Here is a 24,944-nt window from a genome sequence, read left to right as displayed (position 1 = left end):
TAAACAAATCGTCTGGGTCGCTGACCACCGCCCTTCCCCCCCCCCCTTCTTTCTCTATCCACCTGTGTTGTTTATTTGAGATTATTATTTCTCCTGCTATGTACATTTTTATATTATTACTTTCCCTTTTATGTACATTTTTATATTGCTACTATCAGCCATCTATTATTCCAAACCCCATTTGTCATCTTCTCCCAATTATGCTCTAAAGCAATTTTACCAATCTGACGAATGCACCTCAGTCGAGGGCATCGATAAGATGCTTGAGAGACATGTCCTAACTTGTCTTTGTTTATCCGCAGCCTCCCTCAGGTGTCTGCCTATTTATCGGATTACTTATCTGCCTATTTATGTGCTGAGTGCTATCCAGCGCTGCACTGTCCTACTGAGACCCGCCTATTTAGTTGCCATCGAGAATCACCTATTGCCTAGTTATTGGATCAACGATCTATTTACCTGCAGTTGTGCTTAGTGCTATTCAGCGCTGCACTTTCCTATTGAGTATCGTCTACCGCCTACGGAGATCTACTCAACTCTACTACTTGGCGCTATCGGCATTGCCCGCCTATTCGACAGCCCACCTGTCAAGCTATTAGGCGCGACGTCCCTATAGAGTCAGATCTGTGCGAGACGTCATAGCTACGCCAACCCCCTGCAACTCACTGGACATATCCTGTTACCCACACTGCCCACGGCAGATCAGCTCTGCCCGCAGTAACCTTGTGCCCACGGTATCCGGCCACCCGCCATACTGTGCCCACTACAGATACTAGAACTTGGGACTGAGACTCCACAAGAACTATATCGCCGGCGTCCCTCTATCCGCTAGAGCGCCATCTCCAGCTGCAGAACCTCAAGTCAGGACACAGCCAGCTGCGACATCAACAGGACAACCAGCTAAGTCAGAGGACAAAGTGACATACTCTCTTATTAGGTGCAAGAGTGATGATTAAACATAGAATATACTAGAGATAGATGCAAACCCTCCCCCTTTTTATTATTATATGTATATTTATGTAAATAAATATCCTTTATCTTAACTTTTGTATCTATCTTTCATTGCTTTGTCTCGTTGCGTGCCTGCTCCCGATTCATATGCTGATAAGTGGGGGTGTGATAGCATTAAAAATAATCATCCCCTAGACATAAAACGTGCCAAACACACGTCACATTTCCCCACCTGTCACAGCCACAATAAACACATCTTACAAAGGCATCGATCAATCTTTCTATGAACAACCCATGCTAAACACATGTTCTTATTCATTTTTAAAATGTTACTATGTTGCTATGACATTAATCATGCTAAAGATACCATAAAGGACTTCTTGCTAAGTCTATTTTCAGTCCTCTACCTGTTAGAAAAACAAAGAAATGAGCTTTCTTTTAGACAATATTTTAAAAAGAATCTACTTCTTTGTTGCAGATTTGTATGATTCTCTTGTTGCTCCAAAACTACAAACAAGTCTAAAAGTTGAGACATGGTTGAATGGTCAAGGTACAAAACTACCTTCGGACTGCACATCTACCTACAAGGTAAGAGAAGTGTCTGATCCACTTTAGATCAATCGCACATGTAGACCCACAGTTTTTGGGGGTATTTTCTTTTGAATCGAATTAAGAATGAATTGTGCAATGGATACAATCGAGGATATTTTTGATGTTCAAACCGAGACATGTAATGGTTGGGAACTATAACATATGAGTTGATGACCTAAGTTGTAGAGTGACCTAAGTTGTAGAGTGACCTAAGTTGTAAAGTGACCTAAGTTGTTGAGTGACCTAAGTTGTAGAGTGACCTAAGTTGTAGAGTGACCTAAGTTGTAGAGTGACCTAAGTTGTAGAGTGACCTAAGTTGTAGAGTGACCTAAGTTGTAAAGTGACCTAAGTTGTAGAGTGACCTAATTTGTAGAGTGACCTAAGTTGTGGAGTGACCTAAGTTGTAAAGTGACCTAAGTTGTAAAGTGACCTAAGTTGTAAAGTGACCTAAGTTGTAGAGTGACCTAAGTTGTAGAGTGACCTAAGTTGTAGAGTGACCTAAGTTGTAAAGTGACCTAAGTTGTAGAGTGACCTAAGTTGTAGAGTGACCTAAGTTGTAAAGTGACCTAAGTTGTAGAGTGACCTAAGTTGTAGAGTGACCTAAGTTGTAAAGTGACCTAAGTTGTAAAGTGACCTAAGTTGTAGAGTGACCTAAGTTGTAGAGTGACCTAAGTTGTAGAGTGACCTAAGTTGTAGAGTGACCTAAGTTGTAAAGTGACCTAAGTTGTAGAGTGACCTAAGTTGTAAAGTGACCTAAGTTGTAAAGTGACCTAAGTTGTAAAGTGACCTAAGTTGTAGAGTGACCTAAGTTGTAGAGTGACCTAAGTTGTAGAGTGACCTAAGTTGTAGAGTGACCTAAGTTGTAGAGTGACCTAAGTTGTAGAGTGACCTAAGTTGTAGAGTGACCTAAGTTGTAGAGTGACCTAAGTTGTAAAGTGACCTAAGTTGTAAAGTGACCTAAGTTGTTGAGTGACCTAAGTTGTAAAGTGACCTAAGTTGTAAAGTGACCTAAGTTGTAGAGTGACCTAAGTTGTAGAGTGACCTAAGTTGTAGAGTGACCTAAGTTGCAGAGTGACCTAAGTTGTAGAGCGCTTGACTTCTAGTTGCAAGATCGAGCTACTAAGTTCTAATGCGTTACAACTAATGAATGTAAGGTTAGAGAGACAGAGAAAGAGAGAATGAGAGAAAGAGATCTCAAGTCCAGTTTAAATGAAGTGCTGGTCGCCACCACGATGGACCAGATCTGGAGAAGAAAAGCTCGTCATTCATCTTTTTTCTAGGAAATAATCCAGAGTCATTTCGCCATAAATGTTATTGTATAGAAATCTGGAGCATGGTAAAGTGCCAAGTTCAGGAGCTATAAAGTGCGTTATGACTTTGTGTCAGGAGCTATTTTGTGAGTTGTAACTCTTGTAACGTTCGTTTTGTCAGGAGCTATTAAGTGAGTTATAACTGTAGTCAATTTTGAAAACAAAACCCGACACTTGGTCTGTTTTCTAAATTGGATTTTATAGTTCGGCGTCATCCATGGATTGTGATACCCACATCAGCAGTCTCATTGAAAAGTCAAAAACCAACTTCAGGAATGGCATCTGGTAAAGTACTTCATCAGTGGGTAGGCCTATCGTGAATTCTAGAAGCCAAACTTAGTATCGAGTTGGGGCTGCCGAGAATTAGTGGTCGAGACTCTAAACATACCGAGCTAAAACCACATATTACAGAATACGGCTTTAAATTCTGTATCTTGATTCCACCCAGGACCGGGGACGGTGCGCTGTGTACACGGCACGGCCCGGTCTGGCCCATTCAACCGATATGGTCGTTTACCGTTGAGAGCCCTCAGACATGAAAGGGGTGAAGAGCCCCATGTCCAGGTCTGGTGGTTGGATAAACGCCTTTCTAACCATCAACGGGATAATGGCGTCTACGGCGCCGATTCCCTACTGGACTTCATCGAAGGTATCTTGATTCCTTAGTTTCTTCATTTCGATCAATAACAATGCTCAGTTCAACTTGTTTTGTCTTCATCCTAAAAAGATGCAAGAGCTTCAATGTGAAGAAGACTCTCAGCACTGTCCACGATAAGCGCTCATCGCCAGCTTGTCCATCGCGACGAGAAACTTTAGTAACGTAATTGATAGTTTCGGCACCCACAGACATTTGCAGTATTTGTTTGATCGACCGCAGGGAAGCACGGGCGTCAAGGGCCGCGCGGATAAGTTTGTTCTCATGTTTAATTTGTTTAAAAGTCTCATGAAACAAATATTTACAGTGCATTTCATATCGCATAGGGGGGGGGGGGGGGACACCAATTCTTTTCTTCAATATTCTCCGTAACAAGAAAGTTGATAAGTGGCAGCTTGCAACCCCCTACTAAAAATAAAACCTGCGGGCGCCCCTGGTTAGCATGTAAAACATGATTATAAGTTATATGCTAAATATCAACGTTGAATAAATGTTTTAGACTAGTTCTTTGACTGCTGGGCACATTGCCTGAAACATAAATTGTTTATTTTTTAATTTTTTTTTACTTTCCTGTTTATTAATGCATAGGGAAAAAAAACTAGTTTATTTAAAAATAGCTTTAAAGTTCTTTGTAATCAAACTTGATGCATTGCTCTCAGCATGAGCCAGACCCCAGTCTGTTTTGCTATTTCTCAGGTAAGAAACATTCGCGATGTGGCTCTCTCTGCTCAAGCCAATTTTAATGAGACTAAGGATCACTCCAAGTGGGCCATCTCTGATCAGGAGAGCTCTACAATACAATTCATCTCTGAAAAGGTAAACAAACAAAAAAGGCAAAAACAAATTAAATACATTACAATGGATGAATAGAAAAAGCCAAATAGTCATTTGTAAAAGAAGTCCAATACTCTATTATAAAAGAAGTCCAATACTCTATTATAAAAGAAGTCCAATACTCTGTTATAAAAGAAGTCCAATACTCTGTTATAAAAGAAGTCCAATACTCTATTATAAAAGAAGTCCAATACTCTGTTATAAAAGAAGTCCAATACTCTGTTATAAAAGAAGTCCAATACTCTGTTATAAAAGAAGTCCAATACTCTGTTATAAAAGAAGTCCAATACTCTGTTATAAAAGAAGTCCAATACTCTGTTATAAAAGAAGTCCAATACTCTATTATAAAAGAAGTCCAATACTCTGTTATAAAAGAAGTCCAATACTCTGTTATAAAAGAAGTCCAATACTCTATTATAAAAGAAGTCCAATACTCTGTTATAAAAGAAGTCCAATACTCTGTTATAAAAGAAGTCCAATACTCTGTTATAAAAGAAGTCCAATACTCTATTATAAAAGAAGTCCAATACTCTGTTATAAAAGAAGTCCAATACTCTATTATAAAAGAAGTCCAATACTCTATTATAAAAGAAGTCCAATAAAACTATTAGAAAAAAAGTCTAATGTGTGATTATTAACTGAACAAACATCTAATGAGAAGACAAGTCGCATCCTTTATCCTACGAACAATATCATATAAATAAATAAGGACTTTTAAAAATGTTGGTTGATTATTTAACAGGAAGGTCCCAGATTCGGATCCTGGTGAAGACTGGGATTTTTTATTTCAGGATCTTTAGGGCGCTTTAGAGTCCACCCAGCACCTGACGTTGGAGAAAAGTAAAGCTGGTCGTTGTGCTGGCCACATGACACCATCGTTCACCGTGGGCTATAGAAAAAGATGACCTTTACATCATATGCCCTACATAAGCTAAAGAGTTAATAATATTTTGTCTTTCGCCATCCATTGATGATTGTTGATTTAGACTAACTAACAAGAGACAAAACTCCCCTACATTTTATGTACTTCAAGAAAGTAACTAGCTAATGACCATGCAACGTTTTTATTTAATGCTGCAGACATAACAAGTTAATACTATTGAGAAGGAAAGCAGATTGTCCATGATTCCTTTTATTCACTGGGAAATTGGACACAACTCATGAAAATCTGTATCAGTGTATTAGTTGTGTAACTCTATGGAAAGAGCTAGAAGTGTGTCAACCAGCCAATCTGTTTATCAAACATGTCAATGAAACAATTTCATTTGATTTAACAAGGCTAAGTAACTGTAATAGGCAGCTTAGTTTTAATTATCGAAATAGATGTAATGATAGCTGTCATTATCTATACTACATTTATTTTTTGATTGTTTCATAATTTTAAAGGATCATATTTGAACTGTTTTCACACTTAAGTCATTCATATCTGTGGGGGGGGGGGGGGGGGTCTGAGTATACAGGTGGAGGAAGGGGGGAGAGAACTCTTGTAAATACACTCCATACTCCTCATTTTGGTCATTCCACTGTTTTGTTTTCATTCTTCTACACATGAGTGCAAATCAAAAAGTAGAATGAACTTGACCATTCAGTCTCGGACGATCTTTCAGAGATGAATATTATTACATTCCATTCTAGCCCGTGTGAAGGTCAAAAGAGTTGAGCCGAAGGCTCTTCGAACTCTAGGCGTGTAAGCCTGCATGAACCAACCGTTCTGTCTGGAAGAGTTCCAAGTCAATGTCTTTGAAAAACATTGCCATTTCTGATGTATGTGGCACTTCGGGCACATGGACTAGAATACATGGCTGAAGGCCGAGCACACCGGAACCCGCGCAATTTTCCTATGTTTTACCAAGCTAACCGTGCAGGACTCGCCATTAGTGTAACGGTCCCTTGAGGAACGGCGCATGGACGTGGAAGCTCTCTTTCAACTCCGCAATGTACAATGGGAAAGCTCTCGCATTCCCTTGGACACTCCCACGGGAGTTTTGTTTTGCTATTCATTTAGCCTAATCACTTCCTCTAGTGATCGTTTCCACCTAAGTGCCACGTTGAGGCAGAATAGCGTACTCGGGACAATCTAGCCCTTCCACAGGACTGAAGCGGGTGACAGCCAGCGAAGTTCCAACTTGAGACCACCGTGACGTCTGAATCACAAGCATACGACCAGTCAGACATCCACGCAGCCATACCAGCACATAAACCTCTTTTCTTTTTTTTCAATTAGAATAATGGAACTAGAAGAGACATTGTTGGGATTGTCCACAGCTAAGAGCACTAAACGACTTAAGTGATTGTATCAATGTTGACATGTATTTATAACTTACGTTTTTCCTATTTCAAGTTTCAGGTGCAACGCCATCGCATCCAGTCGAGCCCCTGGGTCTGTGTGGCTGATATTAATAGGATGGAAAGTCAGTTTAAGCGCGGCGGAGGGGCGCTGTGCCTCCAGCACCAGGGCGTCTGGACATCTTTCAACAACGCTATTGCTAAATGTGACAGCTGTCAGCCTTAGGGAGTATGAGCTGATACCCTCACACAAACAAAAAGACTGACATACACGTACATAGATCTACACACACACACACAGACACCATAAACCTACACACACACACCACACGATTCCATTTCATTGTTGATGGTGGCAGGTGTTCTGACCAGCCCATGGAAAGACAACTCTCCCCACCCGTCAGGATGTTGACGTACAGCAGACTTGAGTTTTAATTTATTTTGTAACAACTCAAGTCATAACTGAGGATCACGGCACCACTACCTCCAAGAGTCGGATCACTGACCAACTATAAACGTCTACCCAATTCAAGTTTCGTAAATAATTCTAAATTGATATTTGCTTTGTTTAAGATTTTTTTGTTGTTGTTTGGCTGTAGGTCCCATTGTTGATGTTTACCATTTCGTTTTTTTGTTCAACAATGCTGCCACTTGATCACATTTGGATCTAGCCATTTTTCCACAAATTGTACTATATATAAATAGATCTATTTTTTCTACACGCATATTTTTTAATACATTTTTTTAGATGGCCTTTCGTTTCTATATTTTGTACATAGTCTGTGTTTGTTAGTCAATATCTGCTGTGTACTCTCATGAAAATGATTTCTTGTATCGGTTGTTTTTCTTATGTTTACATGCGCCTGTAACTCGTCCGTAAGAATGTGTTCAAAAATGTTATAATAATAATAATAATAATCTTTATCCGTAAGGAGATTTGTTTTACAATTTGTGCATTACACCAAACAAAAAACATTATAACTATAAGAAACCAAAGTGTGGTGTGTAGTCATTCAGTGTATATTCCGTGTATTAACGCCATACTATGCGGACATGGTTTTCAACTCTATAGCCACAGTATTGTGTTGAAGATGTGCTGCTATGTTCATATTAATTTAATACACTGAATGGCTTGAACTCGTTCATTTCGTCTTTTCATCTGATATATAAAGTAGGACAACATGCTCCTCTCTTTGGAAATAACATCTGTAATGTATAAGGTAAGAAGAATGTAAGTGTATGTACCAGTGTGTGTGTCTTTAATACAAATACAAACCGTCTGAGCAATCTTGATGACACTTGGCATGGATGTTCCTTACATCATTGCGGAGACTTTAGGGTGTGTTGGATGTTCCTCTCACAACCGGAGGACACTAAAACAACTACGTTTTGATGACGTCTTCAAACGTTGACCACTGGAAAACAAAATCTACGTCTCGATGACGGTATCTGAAAGCAGACTGGTAAGCGTCCCCTCCATTCAACAGATCTTTCTTACGGCTAACATTACATTGAAGATTTACAGAAAGTGAAACATATGTTTTACAAGTGTGCTTTTCGCATTAGAATTAAACATTACTTTATGCATATAACGAAAAGTTAAATAAAGTAGGCAATACAAGCAATACATTAGTTCAACCATCATAATCTAATGGGTGAACACTACGCAGAAAATGAAATTGTTTGTGATTTTGTAATTGGCGCAATCGTATTTGTCAAAGTTTTAAACAAATGTTTTAATGTTTGAAAATCTTTTTAGCATTTTGTAGAGTGTTCATTTTGAATAAAACCCGATGTAGATACATTTCCTTATTGTTGTGTAATTGGTCTAACCAGTCTTGAGATATTAATGCTTAAAATGACCCAGACGTTAGCTTGGTAAAACCTTAACAAAGAATTTTGCTCACGTGTGTTTCAAATCAAATAGTGAACGTCACAGCTTTCATCTTTTTACCGACTTCACTTGTCAGCACTAACAGTGAAATGGAAAGTGTAACACTGTAATGAGATACTTTCAAGTTTTAAGGTATTCTATTGTCTCTTCACTGTATTTTGTTTTTTATAGGAGACCGAGAAATACATGGAACAAATAATGTTGGACACTTGTGGTGAAAGGTTATACAAATCTAGGTATATACATGACATGTTCTGGGTTGCGCATGCGGATAGTATGCTTGTATATTGTCTACTATCCTCTGTCTCGTCTCATTCCGAGTTAGCACTATAATGGTTATCTTTGCAATACTTTTCAATATCTGTTTATTTTATGTAGACCCACGTACTCTGTATTGCCGTGTTTTTTTTTTATAACTACCCGAGAGACAGAGAAATGCATGGAACAAACAATGTTGGTCACGTGGGATGAAAGGTTATACAAATCTAGGTATATACATATGACATGTTCTGGGTTGTGCATGTGGATAGTATGCATTTCGCCGGCTCATCCTACATTTCTGTGGTGCTGAGAACTGCCCAGAGTGCGGGTGGGGGAAGAAAGGCATCTTTCAGATTTGTGGTTTTTTTTTTAGTTTATTTCAATGTCAAGAAAACTGGATTGGAAACACCGCGGCGTAGGAGGGGGGGGGGGGGGAGTACCAGGGGGAAAAGACAAGTCCAAAGTATTATGTGACTAAAGCGAAGACAACCGCCGCCACACATGCAGAGCAGTTATCTACCCTGTTAGGTTGTAGGTAAACATGTCCGTGGTAACTTGAGTCAACTTTTCTTGCAAACTCGCTTACCACATTTATAGGGGAGTGAGTTTTTTTTTTTCATACCACTTTGTCTTTGTCCAGTGGCAGAACCACTACAATAATAAGCTGTCGGGTGGGGGTCGGTCTCAGCAGTGGCGGATTCTAGCGCAGGTGCCGAACTGGGTGTAGTTTATCAGCGGCGGATCGACAAAACAGTTGATGTTGTACCGTTTGATCATGGATAAAGGTAAAGTTGGTCTAGAAATATGATCGAATCTAGATCTAGTATTTACTTTTACATAGCAGAGTACTGAACCTGAAGTAAAGTACTTATGGTGAAGCTAGAGAAGGGAGAGCCCAGACGGTCTGAGATCAATCTGAGACTGCTAAGTGGCTGTATATTTTTTCTTTAAAATTGAGATGTTTAAAACAATATTTTCAAAGTTAAAATCGCGGAATATCATAATGATACTATTACAAATATTATTTAAAGTGACAAGCTTTTTATTATTTGAGATTTTCACGATGAACTAAATAATGTCAAGGACGTTTCATTGAGCTGTTATTTCAACACTATTTCAAGTCCTGGTAATTGAGCTTCGTATAAAAATAATAAAGTTTCTACCATTTGTTTTTAAATAGCCTAAGTTTCAAGTCCTAGAGTGAAATTCTACTCCTTCCTCTGTTTTGAAGTTAGTTTGAGATACAAAAGGAAGATCTTATGTCCTCTGATTTGGCAGTGTTGAAAAATTGCACAAATATTTTCATTATGAACACACACAAAAATAGCTTATGAACACACACACAAATAGCTTATGAACACACACACAAATAGCTTATGAACACACACACAAATAGCTTATGAACACACACACAAATAGTTTATGAACACACACACAAATAGTTTATGAACACACACTCAAATAGCTTATGAACACACACACAAATAGCTTATGAACACACACACAAATAGTTTATGTACACACACACAAATAGTTTATGAACACACACACAAATAGTTTATGAACACACACTCAAATAGCTTATGAACACACACACAAATAGTTTATTAACACACACACAAATAGCTTATGAACACGTTCCTTATTGTGTTCACCTGATACACCAAAAATCTGGCTATTTATAGTTTTTCTTTTGTCCGTAATGTACGAGAAGATCCACTAATGTTAATAAATGTTTATAAAACCAATAACCAATGTACTGACACGGTGCATAAAGGATGATATAAAAAAAAAGAAAGACTAGCAATGTGAACAGTAAATAAACTGAAATAATGTTTGCACACAAAAAAAAAAAAAACAGCAACTTTCCAATGTCTAGTGAGATCAGGTTTTTTTCTACAAAGTAGATTGAAATAGATTATTAACTGTCACAAGTTCAAAGTAGATTATCCGTGATTCCAAATTTGAATAGGATCATTCACTGATGTTAATTTTAACTAGGGTCTCCATTTTTACAAAGTTTATATCAACCATTTCTGAGTGAAATCTTGTTCACGTTATTTTTCCCACTTCCCATTGACGGATCAAGTTGAAATAAGCACTATTGACCATTTTAGATAATGGCAAAAATAACATTTTAGTTAATTAATTAGTCGTAATTAATTAATATAATTTTATTTATTTAAAGTAGAGCCTGCTAAGGCGAGAGATGTCCGTACTTCGTTTAAAGTTTTAACTATAAAACCTACTTTTAGAAGCACTTGGCTAGTTCAGTGGCTAACAAGTCTGCCTTCCATCGTTGAGGCTCGAGTTTGAATTCTGTCTGGAACAACTTTAAAAAAAAAATGTTTTTGAAACTGTAGCTAGGAGTACTTCTTACAGATACCCCCCCCCCCTCCTCTCGGCCCCTCCCCCACTGGTCAACAAGAGGGATTGAACCTGAACTCACTGAGCATGCTATGAGCATGACAGTTGCGTTAAAACAATATTTATATAAAATAATTTCCAATTTATTGTTACCGGTCGTTGATTTGTAGCACCAAATTATTGGTAGACAACTAAACCGTTGTAGGCGTAGTAGACTCTATATCTTAACTGACTTAACTATCTTAACAAATAAACAAATAAAATGAATAACTTACTTGTGAGTAATACTATTTATAACTTTATTTATAATATAGACTAAATCAACGCATGATTAATGAAATAAATAAAATCGACTTCAGTAATAATATCTTTTAACAAAATCTTAGTCACTGCAATAACATCCTTTCAATCTAAAGTTCTGGAGTCGTCTCCCCTAAGACCAAGTGACGACAACGCCACCTATGTTGCATCATTCACAACGCATAGCTAACCTCCTACCACCGTCACCATAGAAACACACACACACCTACCTGAAATTATTATTCTTAGTCTTAACCTACTAAAAATTAATTACATGATTGATTCAAAATAATTGATGCAATTTTACCAATTATAAGCTTTGTTTTAAAAAAACATATTTTAGATATATTTTATTTCTTAATTTTACTACCATATATTCAGTTTATATAAAGAAAACAACTTTCAAAACAAAATCACTAAACTTGCTTGTTTTTCAAATGCTTGCGTCTCTTCCTGAAATTGTTCCTACTCTGCCATCTTACACATCAGAATCTAAAGCTGGATCAAATTAATACCAGTAATTACTCTCTAAAAAGATCTTTATTATTATTATTACTACCTGTAATCAGGTGACTAATCAGGTGACAAGGTTATGTCCGCGAGAGGTTATTGCGTCGTGTTCTATTTGGGTCAAAGTGTTTTGTTAAGCTTGTAGCTGACTGCTGTAATATATTTTTTAAAGTATTTTAACAGCCAACCTGAACGCGATCGATAATAGGGACAAACCACGACAAATGCACTTCACTGTGTTCGTGTGACATTGACCTACTAACTTGATTTATATTACGTAGCACACACACACACAAAGGAATATTTCGTTTCATGAGAACCTCGCCGTAAGCTTCTCTGTGTTCAACTGTATAACGTAAACTTGGCGCTACTGTGCACTGAAATATGTCTGCCGTACGGTGAAAACGAAAGTGAAAGTAAAACTGCAAGTCTTAACTGGCCTATATATTTTCAAATAAAGAAATTCTGTCGAACATTGCAAAATCACAATCTAATCATCACAAGCAGAGATTTGACTTTACGTTGATTCACGTTACTTGTGACATTTAGTCATTCATGTTTGGACTCCTAATTTTGTCCCTTCACTCAGTAATGAGTTTGGGCCATGCTTTGCAGTGTTTAGATTCCAAGGGAAATCCTGTAGATTGGTGAGTGACCTTGTTTTGTTTTTTGTCATTGTTTTATTTTATTTTTTAATATCCAAACACTCTTATGTCAAAGTATTGAAGAATTGATTTATTATTGTTTTGACTTAACACGCCTTTCTTGCACCCACTGAGCCGATGGAGTTTTTTGCTGAATGACCACCTACAATGATAATAAGTTCCGTAAAAGATTTTTATTTAGTGTTGTCTTCTATAAGTGTCCGACCGAGCGTCACAAATGGCTCTTGCTTTACTTTTGAAAAAAAAAAAATTAACACACAATCAGTGAAGCAGAAACTAGAGTGGATCAATTCGCCCGGGTTCATGACTTTGATATGGAACTCATTTTTGGACTTTATGCTAATTGCAAGGTCGAATTCGACATCCGGTCTGCCCCTAATTGATAATAATGTCTGCACCATTATATAGTTATCTTTAATGTTACACGTGCGTTCATGTGGGTCTTTAATGTTATGAGAACTAATGTACAAACTTTCTGTAATGTCATCACAACTAATGGACAAACTTTGTATAATGTTTTGTCAACTAATGGACAAACTTTGTATAATGTTTTGTCAACTAATGGACAAACTTTGTATAATGTTTTGTCAACTAATGGACAAACTTTGTATAATGTTATGTCAACTAAAAAACAAACTTTTTTAAATGTTATGACAACTAATGGACAAACTTTGTATAATGTTATGTCAACTAATGGACAAACTTTGTATAATGTTATGTCAACTAAAGGACAAACTTTTTAAAATGTTATGACAACTAATGGACAAACTTTGTATAATGTTATGTCAACTAAAGGACAAACTTTTTTTAATGTTATGACAACTAATGGACAAACTTTGTATAATGTTATGTCAACTAAAGGACAAACTTTTAAAAATGTTATGACAACTAATGGACAAACTTTTTAATGTTATGTCAACTAAAGGATAACATTTTTATAATGTAATGTCAACTAAAAGACAAACTGTGTATAATGTTATGACAACTAATGGACAAACTCTTCTTCTCAGGTACTTTGTATACAAAGCACCTCAATTAGCGAAACATGCTGATCACAAGTTTAAAACTGGCCAGGGATTTTTCTACCTTGACAAGGAAAACACAAGTTGGACGTTGTCCACTGCAACCATCGCAGCTAAGAACACAGCCATTACTAACACACTATTACAAGTTTATGCTAATAAAGTGAGTTTAAATTCTCAGTCTGCAATTTATAAATTTAGTATTAAATACCGAGATACATACATACAAAAATTCACTAGCGGATCCAGAACTTCGGAGTGGGGGGGGGGCGATTTTTTTTCCAAACCCTAACCCTAATGCCCAGTAAACCCTAACCCTATGCATAAACGTGCGTACAGCATATATATATATATATATATATATATATATAGCGTTTTCTTGTATAATTCACTGCAGAAACGCATTCTAATGGTATCTATATCTCACTATTTATCATTGCGATTTCTTGCATTCTTGCATATATATATATATATATATATATATATATGAAAATAAAAAAAAAATAAAAAAGCAGTGTTTCTTAACATTCGGCGAAAAAAAAAAAAGTCATGTTGAGGCCTTTCTCTTGATAGCTTGGGGTTCTGGGGGAATCACTGTAAGCCTTCTCATTGGGGTTCGGGGCAAAGCTCCGACGCCAAAAGCGTTTTCTTGTATAATTCACTGCAGAAACGCATTCTAATGGTATCTATATCTCACTATTTATCATTGCGATTTCTTGCATTCTTGCATATATATATATATATATATATATATATGAAAATAAAAAAAAAATAAAAAAGCAGTGTTTCTTAACATTCGGCGAAAAAAAAAAAAGTCATGTTGAGGCCTTTCTCTTGATAGCTTGGGGTTCTGGGGGAATCACTGTAAGCCTTCTCATTGGGGTTCGGGGCAAAGCCCCGACGCCAAAAGCGTTATCTTGTATATTTCACTGCAGAAACGCATTCTAATGGTATCTACATCTCACTATTTATCATTGGGGTTCGGGGCGAAGCCCCGACGCCAAAAGCGTTTTCTTGTATTTTTCACTGCAGACACGCGTACTCCTGACATCTACAGCTCATTATTAATTAATGGGGTTCGGGGCGAAGCCCCGACGCCAAAAGCGTTTTATTGGATTCTTCACTGCAGAAACGCATTCTCCTGACAACTTCAGCTCATTAGTAATCAGTGGGATTCGGGGCGAAGCTCCGACGCCAAAAGCGTTTTCTTGTATAATTCACTGCAGAAACGCATTCTAATGGTATCTATATCTCACTATTTATCATTGCGATTTCTTGCATTCTTCTATGTAGAAACGCATTTCCATGACATCTACACCTCATTATTCATCCTATTAAAAAAGGAACTTTTGAAAAAAGTTTTACTTGAAAAATATTCTAATAGGAATTTATAGGCCTTTACTACATTGCAAATAAAACGATTAGAAGATACCCCACATATTTAGATTAAGGCTTTGAGGATCGCCGCCGAAAACAAAAGTTCGAAAAATAATATTTATATAAAAAAAAGCTCATTTGTAAGTTATACATTTATTTCAATTGGCATGTTTGTAACTTTGTTTTGTTACAGAACTATAATCTAAAGCTCTAAAATAAATTTCTGAAGTGGGAGGAGAAATGAAGTGGGCAAATTAGATTCTACTCTAAATTTTTTTGCAATTTTAGGATTCAAGCATAAATTGTGAGCTGTGTCCCAAATTTAACTAGAAAAATTGCAGATTGAGTAAAGATTGAAAAAAGGCAGATTGGAAAAGAATATTTCTGTTGAGAACTCATCTCAATCGTTATTCTTCTACTGAGAAATTTGGTATGAATTCCAAATTTTCCAAAGCAAAGTCTTTCGTTAAAAAATTATGATAAAAAATGATGAAATGACATAAACTCTGTCGCTAAATTTGACTTTTCTGTTTTAAAACATCGCGTTTTCGTCTGGAAAAAGAGGGGGGGGGGCGGTAGAGTGAAAACGATTAATCCTCGCTCCTTTTTATAATATTTGCTAATGATTGCATTTGGCATTAAAGAATAGGTGTGGGGCGACTCGATATAAGAATTTAATTTATAGCATATATAAATAATATTAGTGACAGATTTTTTTAAAAATTGTAATATCTTAACTATAAAACAAAAAAAGAAAAAGTATTGTTTTGTCCGATGGGCGGAAGGCGATTGCATGAATCGCCCCTCCCACCTGGTACAACCCTTTTTCATTTTATATTTACTAATGATAAAATTTGATATTAGAGTGTGGTGCGACATAATATAGAATGGGTTCACATATCAATATGTAGCTAATATTATATAGATATTCAACTTATTTTGTTCACAAACTATGATTTCTGCATAAAAATAGGACTGCCCCCCCCCACTCAGAGGGCTAGAGTGGGGAAGACAATACAATCAATTCCCCCCCCCCTTTACCCCACCGAATCGGCCAAGATACCATAAAGGGAGCGACATAATATAAAAATTATATTTTAACTCAACTAATTTTGCTCACAAACTATGATTTCCCCATTAAAGTAGGACCGCCCCCCCCCCACTCAAAGGGTTTAGGTGGGAAAGGCAGTAGAAGTATTCGCCCCCCCCCCCATCGGCCAACAGGGGAAAGACATAATATAAAGATTGATTAAAACACTAATAACAAGTTTTAATCATATAGATATTTAATTGTTATTGTTAGCAAGCTTTGATTTCTACACATAAATTGGACCGCCCCCCCACTCGAAAATTTATGGAAAGGGGGGGGGGGGCGGTATTGATGCCATCCCCCCCCCCCCGCCCGACCCCATTAAGTCAGCCAACATACTGGGGGGGCGAAATAATCTTTAAAAAAGTTGAAATATAAATAATTAGTATATATTATTAACATAAGTAATAAATTCGTATACAAATTGTGTTTAATTCTGTACTAAAATTCGTCCGCCCCCCCCCCTTTGGGGGGGGGTCGGCCGAGTGGGGGGGGCGATCGCCCCTACCGCCCCCCCCCCTGGATCCGCCAGTGACATACATACATACATACATACACAGACACACATACACACACACACACACATATATATATATATATATACATACATACATACACAAACACACATACACACACACACATATATATATATATATATATATATATATATATATATATATATATATATATATATATATATATATATATATATATATATATATAATGTGTGTGTTTGTCACTGTCGAATGCCATCATTACAGCACCACGAAGTCTGTTTATATATATATATATATATATATATATATATATATATATATATATATATATATATATATATATATATATATATATATATATATATATATATAATGTGTGTGTTTGTCACTGTCGAATGCCATCATTACAGCACCACGAAGTCTGTTGTCAGGACCAAGGATGTCTACTTAAATGTGCCAAAAATTAGGACCTAACGCAACGCCACACTGTCAGCGACATTTCAGTTTTTAATCACTAACCTTCTAGACTACTTGGTATTCATGCTTGTTTCATGACTCTTCATCATGTCATCCATGATGGGTCACATGACGAGCCTACTGAGTTATTAAAAGATATTAAAAACATGGACACCTTTTCAAACATTTATAGTCTACTTGTGAACTTATTACATTGACATTATAGTTTGTTTTGTTTCGTATTTTCAGACTTCCATGATGTATATGTTTTACAACGACCAGTCGCCACCTATGAACATTTCAGAAACTGTTAAAGGTCATACAAAAGGTAGATCGTCTGCTGCAGGGAGATTGAAGTTTTTGTGATGATCCACAGCTTTTGAGGGGGGAGGAAGGGTCGCTTTACAGATCCTCTTCTTTGCTTTGGGGGTGGCGATTGAGGAAAACTTCCCAGGCTCGGGCCTGAAGGAGAGCCCACGATATGGAGATTCTGTTGTCACCCTCAGCCTATCATACAAATATGCGGGGCCTCTGTCACACATTCTAATTTACCATAAAAAATCCATTATAGACTAAATACTCTGTATTGAATTAATTTTATTCCCAATTTGAAGTTGATTTTTTTCATGAAAATATTTCTGTATCATTAAGTTGACTAATGGAATTAACATAAAAATAAGAACAACTCTGACGTAATGAAGTGTTCAATTAAGTGACCAATGGTACCTACATAAAGTACTATCTACGTCGTATAACAATAATAAGTCCTACAGGTACAGCATTAGTGGCGGAAAGCCCAGAAACGCTGTGGTATTGCATATATAGCCTACACTTAAGAATATATCGGCCCTGTATATGACACTCGCCCAGGCCCCGAGTAAAAGACCTTCCTTGACTCGCGTTAAAATAAAAAGAAAACAATTAATAAAATTGTTGACAATTACTAAACACTTTAGATCTTTACGTTTTGTTTTTCCTTCAGGAGTTGTCGCCTTTGATCAAACTTCTGGTTTCTGGATGATACACAGTGCTCCAGAGTACCCACCAAGAAAGGCCAATGGCTACCAATGGAAGCTAAGCGCTTCAAAGTTTGGCCAGAATTTTCTGTGTGTTAGCTTTCCTCTGGCACAGTTAGATGTAATAGGTATGCCAGCAAGTCTTTTTTTTTTTTCGTCATAATAGCTTCATGCTCCATATTCTTCAAAGTTAAATAAACAAACAAAGGGTTGATTAGAGTGACCTTTGCTGAGGTTCAAGAAATTTTGGTGGTTCATTAAGAAAAATAGAAGCTCGTTTTCTTGATTTATCGAACCATGTCATTTCTTGTTCATAACCAAGTAATTTTTTGTTCATAAACAAGTAATTTTTTGTTCATAACCAAGTCATTTCTTGTTCATAACCAAGTCATTTCTTGTTCATAACCAAGTCATTTCTTGTTCATAACCAAGTCATTTCTTGTTCATAACCAAGTCATTTCTTGTTCATAACCAAGTGATTTCTTGTTCATAACCAAGTCATTTTTTGTTCATAACCAAGTCATTTCTTGTTCATAACCAAGTCATTTTATAAGCAACGTTTTAAAAGAATTTAATGTCAATTAAAATATTGGCTACTTGGAATTACAAACAATTAAATAACACAATTTTAGTCGTTTAAAAAAATAATTAAATAAATCTGTGTTCAGTTTTCTCTGTATTTTTATAGTTCAAATGGGAGTGTACTCTGTTTATTTTACACAAATCGTTTTGTTGTTATTTCCTAATAAATCGCGCTTGTATTTTATCATCTACTGTGTTATACCACCAGTTTTTCTTTCATCTGTTGTATTATTATCATGTTATTATGAAAAGTGTTAATACTTGTAAACTCTCCATGTTTCAGGACATCAACTGTATTACTACCAACCTCACGTGTATGATCACTATTTCCCGCAAGATTTTGTAGCAAGATTTCCAATACTGGACGCCATTATTAAAGGTGGTCCCGTGAAAGGTCCTCCTTGGTTCAACCTCACCTCTGTGACGTCACTGCGGGGGCAGAGTTTTCTAAGTTTTGCTAAATCAGACAATTTTGGCGATGGTAGATATCTATCTATGTGTCTGTCCGTATGTCTGTCTGTCTATCTATCTATTTATCTATCTATCTATCTATCTATCTATCTATCTATCTGTCTGTCTGTCTGTCTGTCTGTCTGTTTGCCCATATGTCTGTCTGTCTATTTATCTATCTATCTATCTGTCTGTCCAAATATCTGTCTGTCTATGTATCTATTATATATATATATATATATATATATATATACACACACAAAATCTGCTGCCGAGGACAAACGCAGACGGCGAAAAGAAAATCTAAATCAACCGCCTGCGGACAATGGTTATGCTTGCCCTGGTTGTGGCAAAATATGTAGGTCACAGGTTGGACTGCGCAGCCACGGGAAATACTGCATTCCTCACTAATCTTCGGACTCGAAGACTAGCCTTATTATTTTACACACACACATATATATATATATATATATATATATATATATATATATATATATATATATATATATATATATATATGTAAATATTACGCACGCAAGTCACGGCGATTGAGATCATTCTGAGTGGTCAAGAACGTTCCATCCGATTCTAGAAGGCCAGTAGAGACATATATAAGAGCGAGTGTGTTTGAGTCAAGACACTTCACGACACTTCACGTTACCTCGCAATGAGACCAGTACGAAGCGAAGTTAGTTAGAAACACTACAGTGTGTGAAGTCAGGCGGAGCAAGGCGAGGTTTTTGGACAGTTAGTGTAATATTGTTGCCAACTGTACAGTTTTGTAATGTATTTGAAATTAAATTGCTACTGTTACTTTGAAGCCCTGAGTTGTGAGGTTCTTTAAGTTCGTTGTGTCGTGTGGTGCAGTTTGAAGAGAGCCTGGATAGTAGGAGAGACGTAACAATATATATATATATATATATTTATATAGCGTAAAAGTGGAATACGGATGTATGCAAACTCTCTTCAAAATCAAAACTAAAAGCTGGGAAAAAGTGGCATTGGATAGATCCACATGGAGAGTAAGAATACAAGAATGGTCTCGGATTGCAGATGCCATACACAACAGTAGTAGAAAGAAGGGTGAAAATGCAACGGCGCCTGGTGATTACATAGGCCCAACCTGTGACCGCATCTATGTATCAAGGATTGGGCTCTTTAGTCACACAAGAAGTTGCAAAGGGAAAAGATCGTCTTTCGAGAAGTAAAATGCCAAAGATATTTACATACATATTCGTTAGTTTATTGATAGTGATATTTCTAATTAAGGAACATATAAGTTAACTTACAATTATTATCTTTATTAAGACGTTTGAAACCTGTACAGATATGATCATCGAAAATGTTTCAGATCTTTATGATGCTCTAGTGGCGCCAAAGCTGCAGCAAGATCTCATGGTCGAGTCATGGATGAACGGGCCTGGGGAATCCCTACCATCTACTTGCTCTTTAAAATACAAGGTCTGTACAACTTTGTGACATTACCCCCCTTGAAATGTTCGTTTTCTTTGTTCTGCGATTGGCTAAACTGTAAGCGTTGGCAGAACTGTGAACCACACTATTTTGGACACGTGAATGGGAAAACGTCCAGTGTGTGGCTCAGTGGCATGAACCACTTGGCTACCTATCAAGGAGGCACGAGTTCCAATCTTAACTCAATTTGAGCTGTGTTTGCTAAGCGCCTAAAGGCAGCATGGGCGTCTTCTCTCAGGAACCCCCCTCCTATAAGATTGTCCACAGCGACGTTAGAATGCTATGGCATGACAGATACCCTATGCAAATGTATACAAATGTAATCTTAATTATTTCAAAGAATGTGGTGTTTTTTTTAATTAATAGTAGATAGCTAATGTAAAGTAAAAAATGTATAGACCTGTACATATTTCAATATTCGATCCATAGAAAAAATATGGGCCCAAGACTTGCATATATTGCTGTAATTCATATATTGAGCAAAAAAATAAATTAATTAAAATCGTTTAATTTGGTTATTATTGTAGGTATGAAAGGAATTTTCAGTTATTAAACTATTATTTCACTAATGCAATGTTTCTCAGTCTTTTCCTTTGTTATTTCAGGTTTACGACATTGACCAAGTTTCTTTGAGGGAGGATGTGAAATTCAATGAAACAATAGATCATTCCAAGTGGGCCATTTCAAAGGTTAATACATTCCCTATTAACATCATGTTGACCTCATATTAGAAAATTACAACATTATAGTCAAACCATGGAACTATACTTTAATGACTTGGAGCGCCATCTAGCGTTAGCTATCTGGCAATAGCTATAAGTTTTTAATAGTCTTGAGTGTAATTGGCTTTTCAAAGCGAAGATCTCACGTCATTGCTATCTTGGACTACTTAGGTAATGAGATTGTGATCATCTTCTGCTTATAATTACTCATTAAGATTTACTATTTGACTTCTCTTTCAGGAGTCTCCCAGCTACTGGACGTGCGCCAGTGACATCAACAGAAAGTCTACTCAGTTTAAAAGAGCGGGAGGATGTCTGTGTTTAAAGGATCAGCGTGTGTGGACATCATTCAACAACATCATAGCACACTATCAACCCTGTCCATGATTAGTGTAGAGTTGAAAGAAATATCTTTAAAACGCAATGGTGCACAATATCAGACAGCTGCTGACAAATTGGATGCATCAATATTTTGTAACCTTTTATTCATAATTAGATTATACGTCAAATATGGATGTCAAAAGTATTTTTAAAAAGGAATATATTTAATAAGATAATAATAATGCGAATGTTTTCGTGCATGACAAGAGTACAGTATTTCTGGTGGGTATGCAGACCCATCTGTGACCTACATATTTTAGCACGTCATGTACAAAAGGTACAAAAGAGGATTTTAGCAAGCATCTTCGTGTTTAATAGAACTCTCCCATATCGCTTCCAGCCTCATTGGTCAGGTGACTTCGTGGTGTTCCGCGAAAAAAAAGAGTTCAATCCTATCACTTCTAGATTGAACTTTGACATGTCACCCATAACAAAAGTGGTGTATTTAATGAGTAAACTCGCTGGTCATTCAAGGAAAAATGAGAGAAAAATATGTCGTTACTTTTGGAAGGTGTCCTAGCTCTCAGACCTTGGAAATTGGTGTCCTAAAAGACCTTGGAAATTGGTGTCCTAAAAGACTTCGACAGGTGGTGTCCTAACTCTCAGACTTTATCTCAGACTTAAACTTTTTTTGTTGACCTGGCGTTAATTGATGTTGTTCTGATTATTCATTTGAAAATTAATTTAAATGTTATATTTACATCATTGTATTATATAGAAATTTGACGTTAGCACGTGTGATTTACACTCTCAACCAAATGAACAGTCTTTTGGTTTAAGTATAAACTGTTGTTTTGTTCCTTTCCCTAATCTCTTGTATATTTTACATTTTTTATTTGTTCAACAAAATAGATTACACAGCTACTGTTTCAAAAAATATTTTATAGACCTTATGGTCAGAACTTTGTAATGGTTTTTCGAAAGAAACCTGCTGTCAATGTACCCATTTTTTTAAACGTCTAATGAAAGTGTTAATGAAAATCACTTTGGAGTCTAACAATTTGTTTCAATGTAATATGCTAGTTACTGGCTAACATTATTTTGAAGTTGCGGCTTAGTTGCCAATAGCTTATTAAAAATATACCATCTATGTGACTAAAAGTTTTATAGACGAGAAGACTGCCAGAAGAATTGAGTATCTGAGTTATTCTCATTTGATTATTGTATTTGAATAATCCTAAATATATTTAAAAGAATTATAAGAAGACTTGAGATTTTTTTTGATACAATATATGGTTAATGATTTATCATGCAAATTTAGGATAAACTTATTTCGTATGAGACTTCAGACAAGTCGGTGGATACTAGTAGTAATGATTAATAAATTAATTATATAGCGGTGTTAACAAACATAATGTAGGCTCAAGACGCTATGATAACATAATAGACATTTATAGTTCGTCCATCGTGGTTTGATGATGACCACTTTTGTCATCCATGGGGCTGAGGACTTTGCACTGGGGTTTTATGCCTCCTCATGTGGCTGGTGAGACCTATGTGAGCCCGGAACGTTCGGCTGGAACTAGTGTCATTGGCCTTGCTTTTTTTTTCTCTGACTCTTTTCTTCTGCCAGCGCTGTTCTCTTGTCCTCACTAATTAGTGCGCCAGTTGTCACATAATAGACTTAGACATGAGGATTTACATGAACAACTGGTCAACAACTGGTCTACAACTGGTCAACTGGTCTACAACTGGTCTACAAATGTTTTGAACAAATAGGTCTTAATGTTCTTCTTGTTCATGTAGAGAAGCATGTTATCGGAGATCGATGGCGAGCAACTTCCAAACTTTTGGTCCTTGCACTGAAAAAGCCCGCAAACCATAACATTAGAGGGGAAAAGATAGACAGACAGACAGACAGACAGATAGATAGATAGATAGATAGATAGATAGATAGATAGATAGATAGATAGATAGATAGATAGATAGATAGATAGAGAAGAACAAAAAGTCGTCATATTACAACTAGAGCAGTGTTTCTCAAACTTCGTCAACAACAAAAACGTCGGACGTTGGTGGCCAAGCGTCTTCTTGCGTTCTTCACTGCCAGAAACGCATTCTCCTGACATCCACAGCTCATTATTCATCTTAGACAAATTTCCTTACGGATAATAAAGATTATTATTATTATTATTATTATTATTAAAAAAGGGAAGATCAAATTTAGTTCATTGCAAATACAGATTTAGAGGGTTGCCGCTGAAAAAAATATCTTTCAAAAATAATATTTAAATAAAAAATTCATATATAAGTAATTAATTATGTTCAATACGCCTGTTTGTAGTTTCGTTTTGTTACAGGGGAGGGGGTCAGCAGAGTTGGTTGGAGTGATCGCCTTTACTCTGGATCCGTCAGTGTGACTAAACAATCTTCCATGTTCATAGGCTCTCCAATAACATTTTTAAAAAAAATGAGCTGAATGTGCTTGGATTTGTAACCGAGAGGATGGACTTCTAACCTCTCTCTCTCTTTATTTATACAGAGGTTATGTGCATGAATCGTGGTGTCTCTGTTTGATCGCTTCTCTCTTAATAATGACTTTTGCTTTTGTCCCCTAAGTTTTTAGCAATTCAATATAAAATTTTACTTCCAAATAATCCCATAATACGATTGACTTTTATTTAGTTGGTAGTTGTAAAAGGGAATTAAAACAGATCAAGTCCACAATAAATTAGTTTCACAAAAACTAAAACACTAAAGATGACTTTTTTTCTTGACACGGAACAATAATAGTTTGATTTTAATTATGTTAACAACTCGATATCCTAGTGATCATTTTACGAGAATTGAGACAAATTGAGAGAGAGAGAGAGAGAGAGAGAAAGAAAGAATGCTAGAGAGAATGAGAGAGAAAGAGAATGAGAGAGAAATAAAGAAAGAATGAGAGAGAGAAAGATTGAGATGGAAAGAAAGAGAGAAAGAAAGAAAGAATGAAAGAGAGATAAAGAAAAAGAGAGAAAGAATGAGAGGGAGAGAGCAATAATGAAAGAGAGAGAGAGAGAGAGATAGTGAGAGAAAGAATGAGAGAGAGAAAAAGAGAGAGAGATTGTAATTCATATAGAGTAGATTTTCTGTGGAGAGTTCGAGAGAGAAACTTGTTTTTTTTTTCAAGAAACATGGCTGAAAATCTTGAGACAGATCTAGTTAATGGGTTTCTTTTTGTATTTATCGTAAATCTTTACCTCAGTAAATCTATAGATCTAGACATTTCACACCCAAACACCAAGCGGCAAGTTGCAACATTTTGTTAGGGTTTA

At 36.4% G+C, this 24,944-nt stretch overlaps 2 protein-coding genes across 3 annotated transcripts in view; both read left to right on the top strand.

The window, feature by feature from the left end:
* Positions 1-8,428, top strand: part of LOC106077106 (plancitoxin-1-like) — a 42,280-nt gene extending 33,852 nt beyond the window's left edge. Inside the window, exons 7-9 of one of the 2 annotated variants that reach the window (XM_056039865.1) lie at positions 1,427-1,536; positions 4,201-4,320; positions 6,686-8,428. In XM_056039865.1, the coding sequence (XP_055895840.1) occupies positions 1,427-1,536; positions 4,201-4,320; positions 6,686-6,850 (395 nt within the window). In that variant the 3' untranslated portion in view covers positions 6,851-8,428. Of the gene's footprint in view, positions 1-1,426; positions 1,537-4,200; positions 4,321-6,679 lie in introns of both variants that reach the window. The other variant, XM_056039864.1, reaches the window with a different exon arrangement.
* A 3,646-nt stretch (positions 8,429-12,074) lies between these two features.
* On the top strand, positions 12,075-22,528 carry LOC106067745 (plancitoxin-1-like). The gene is made up of 8 exons (XM_056042205.1): positions 12,075-12,603; positions 13,632-13,806; positions 17,313-17,391; positions 18,046-18,207; positions 18,945-19,142; positions 20,463-20,572; positions 21,190-21,273; positions 21,547-22,528. Exons 1-8 carry the CDS (start codon positions 12,512-12,514, stop codon positions 21,691-21,693), a joined length of 1,047 nt encoding a protein of 348 aa, XP_055898180.1. The 5' UTR covers positions 12,075-12,511; the 3' UTR covers positions 21,694-22,528.
* The last annotated feature ends 2,416 nt before the right edge of the window (positions 22,529-24,944 follow it).

Source organism: Biomphalaria glabrata, chromosome 9 (assembly GCF_947242115.1).
Source record: "Biomphalaria glabrata chromosome 9, xgBioGlab47.1, whole genome shotgun sequence".
Classification (NCBI taxonomy): Eukaryota; Metazoa; Mollusca; class Gastropoda; family Planorbidae; genus Biomphalaria; species Biomphalaria glabrata.
The sequence above is the reverse complement of the archived record's forward strand: the minus strand, read 5'-3'. Positions and strand labels throughout refer to the sequence as shown.

Excerpts from the sequence above, each read along its gene's own strand:
- LOC106067745 (XM_056042205.1), top strand. The coding sequence starts at position 12,512 with ATGTTTGGACTCCTAATTTTGTCCCTTCACTCAGTAATGAGTTTGGGC. Across the intron at positions 13,807-17,312 it reads TACAAGTTTATGCTAATAAA|ACTTCCATGATGTATATGTT; the intron begins GTGAGTTTAAAT and ends TCGTATTTTCAG. Across the intron at positions 20,573-21,189 it reads CTTGCTCTTTAAAATACAAG|GTTTACGACATTGACCAAGT; the intron begins GTCTGTACAACT and ends TTGTTATTTCAG.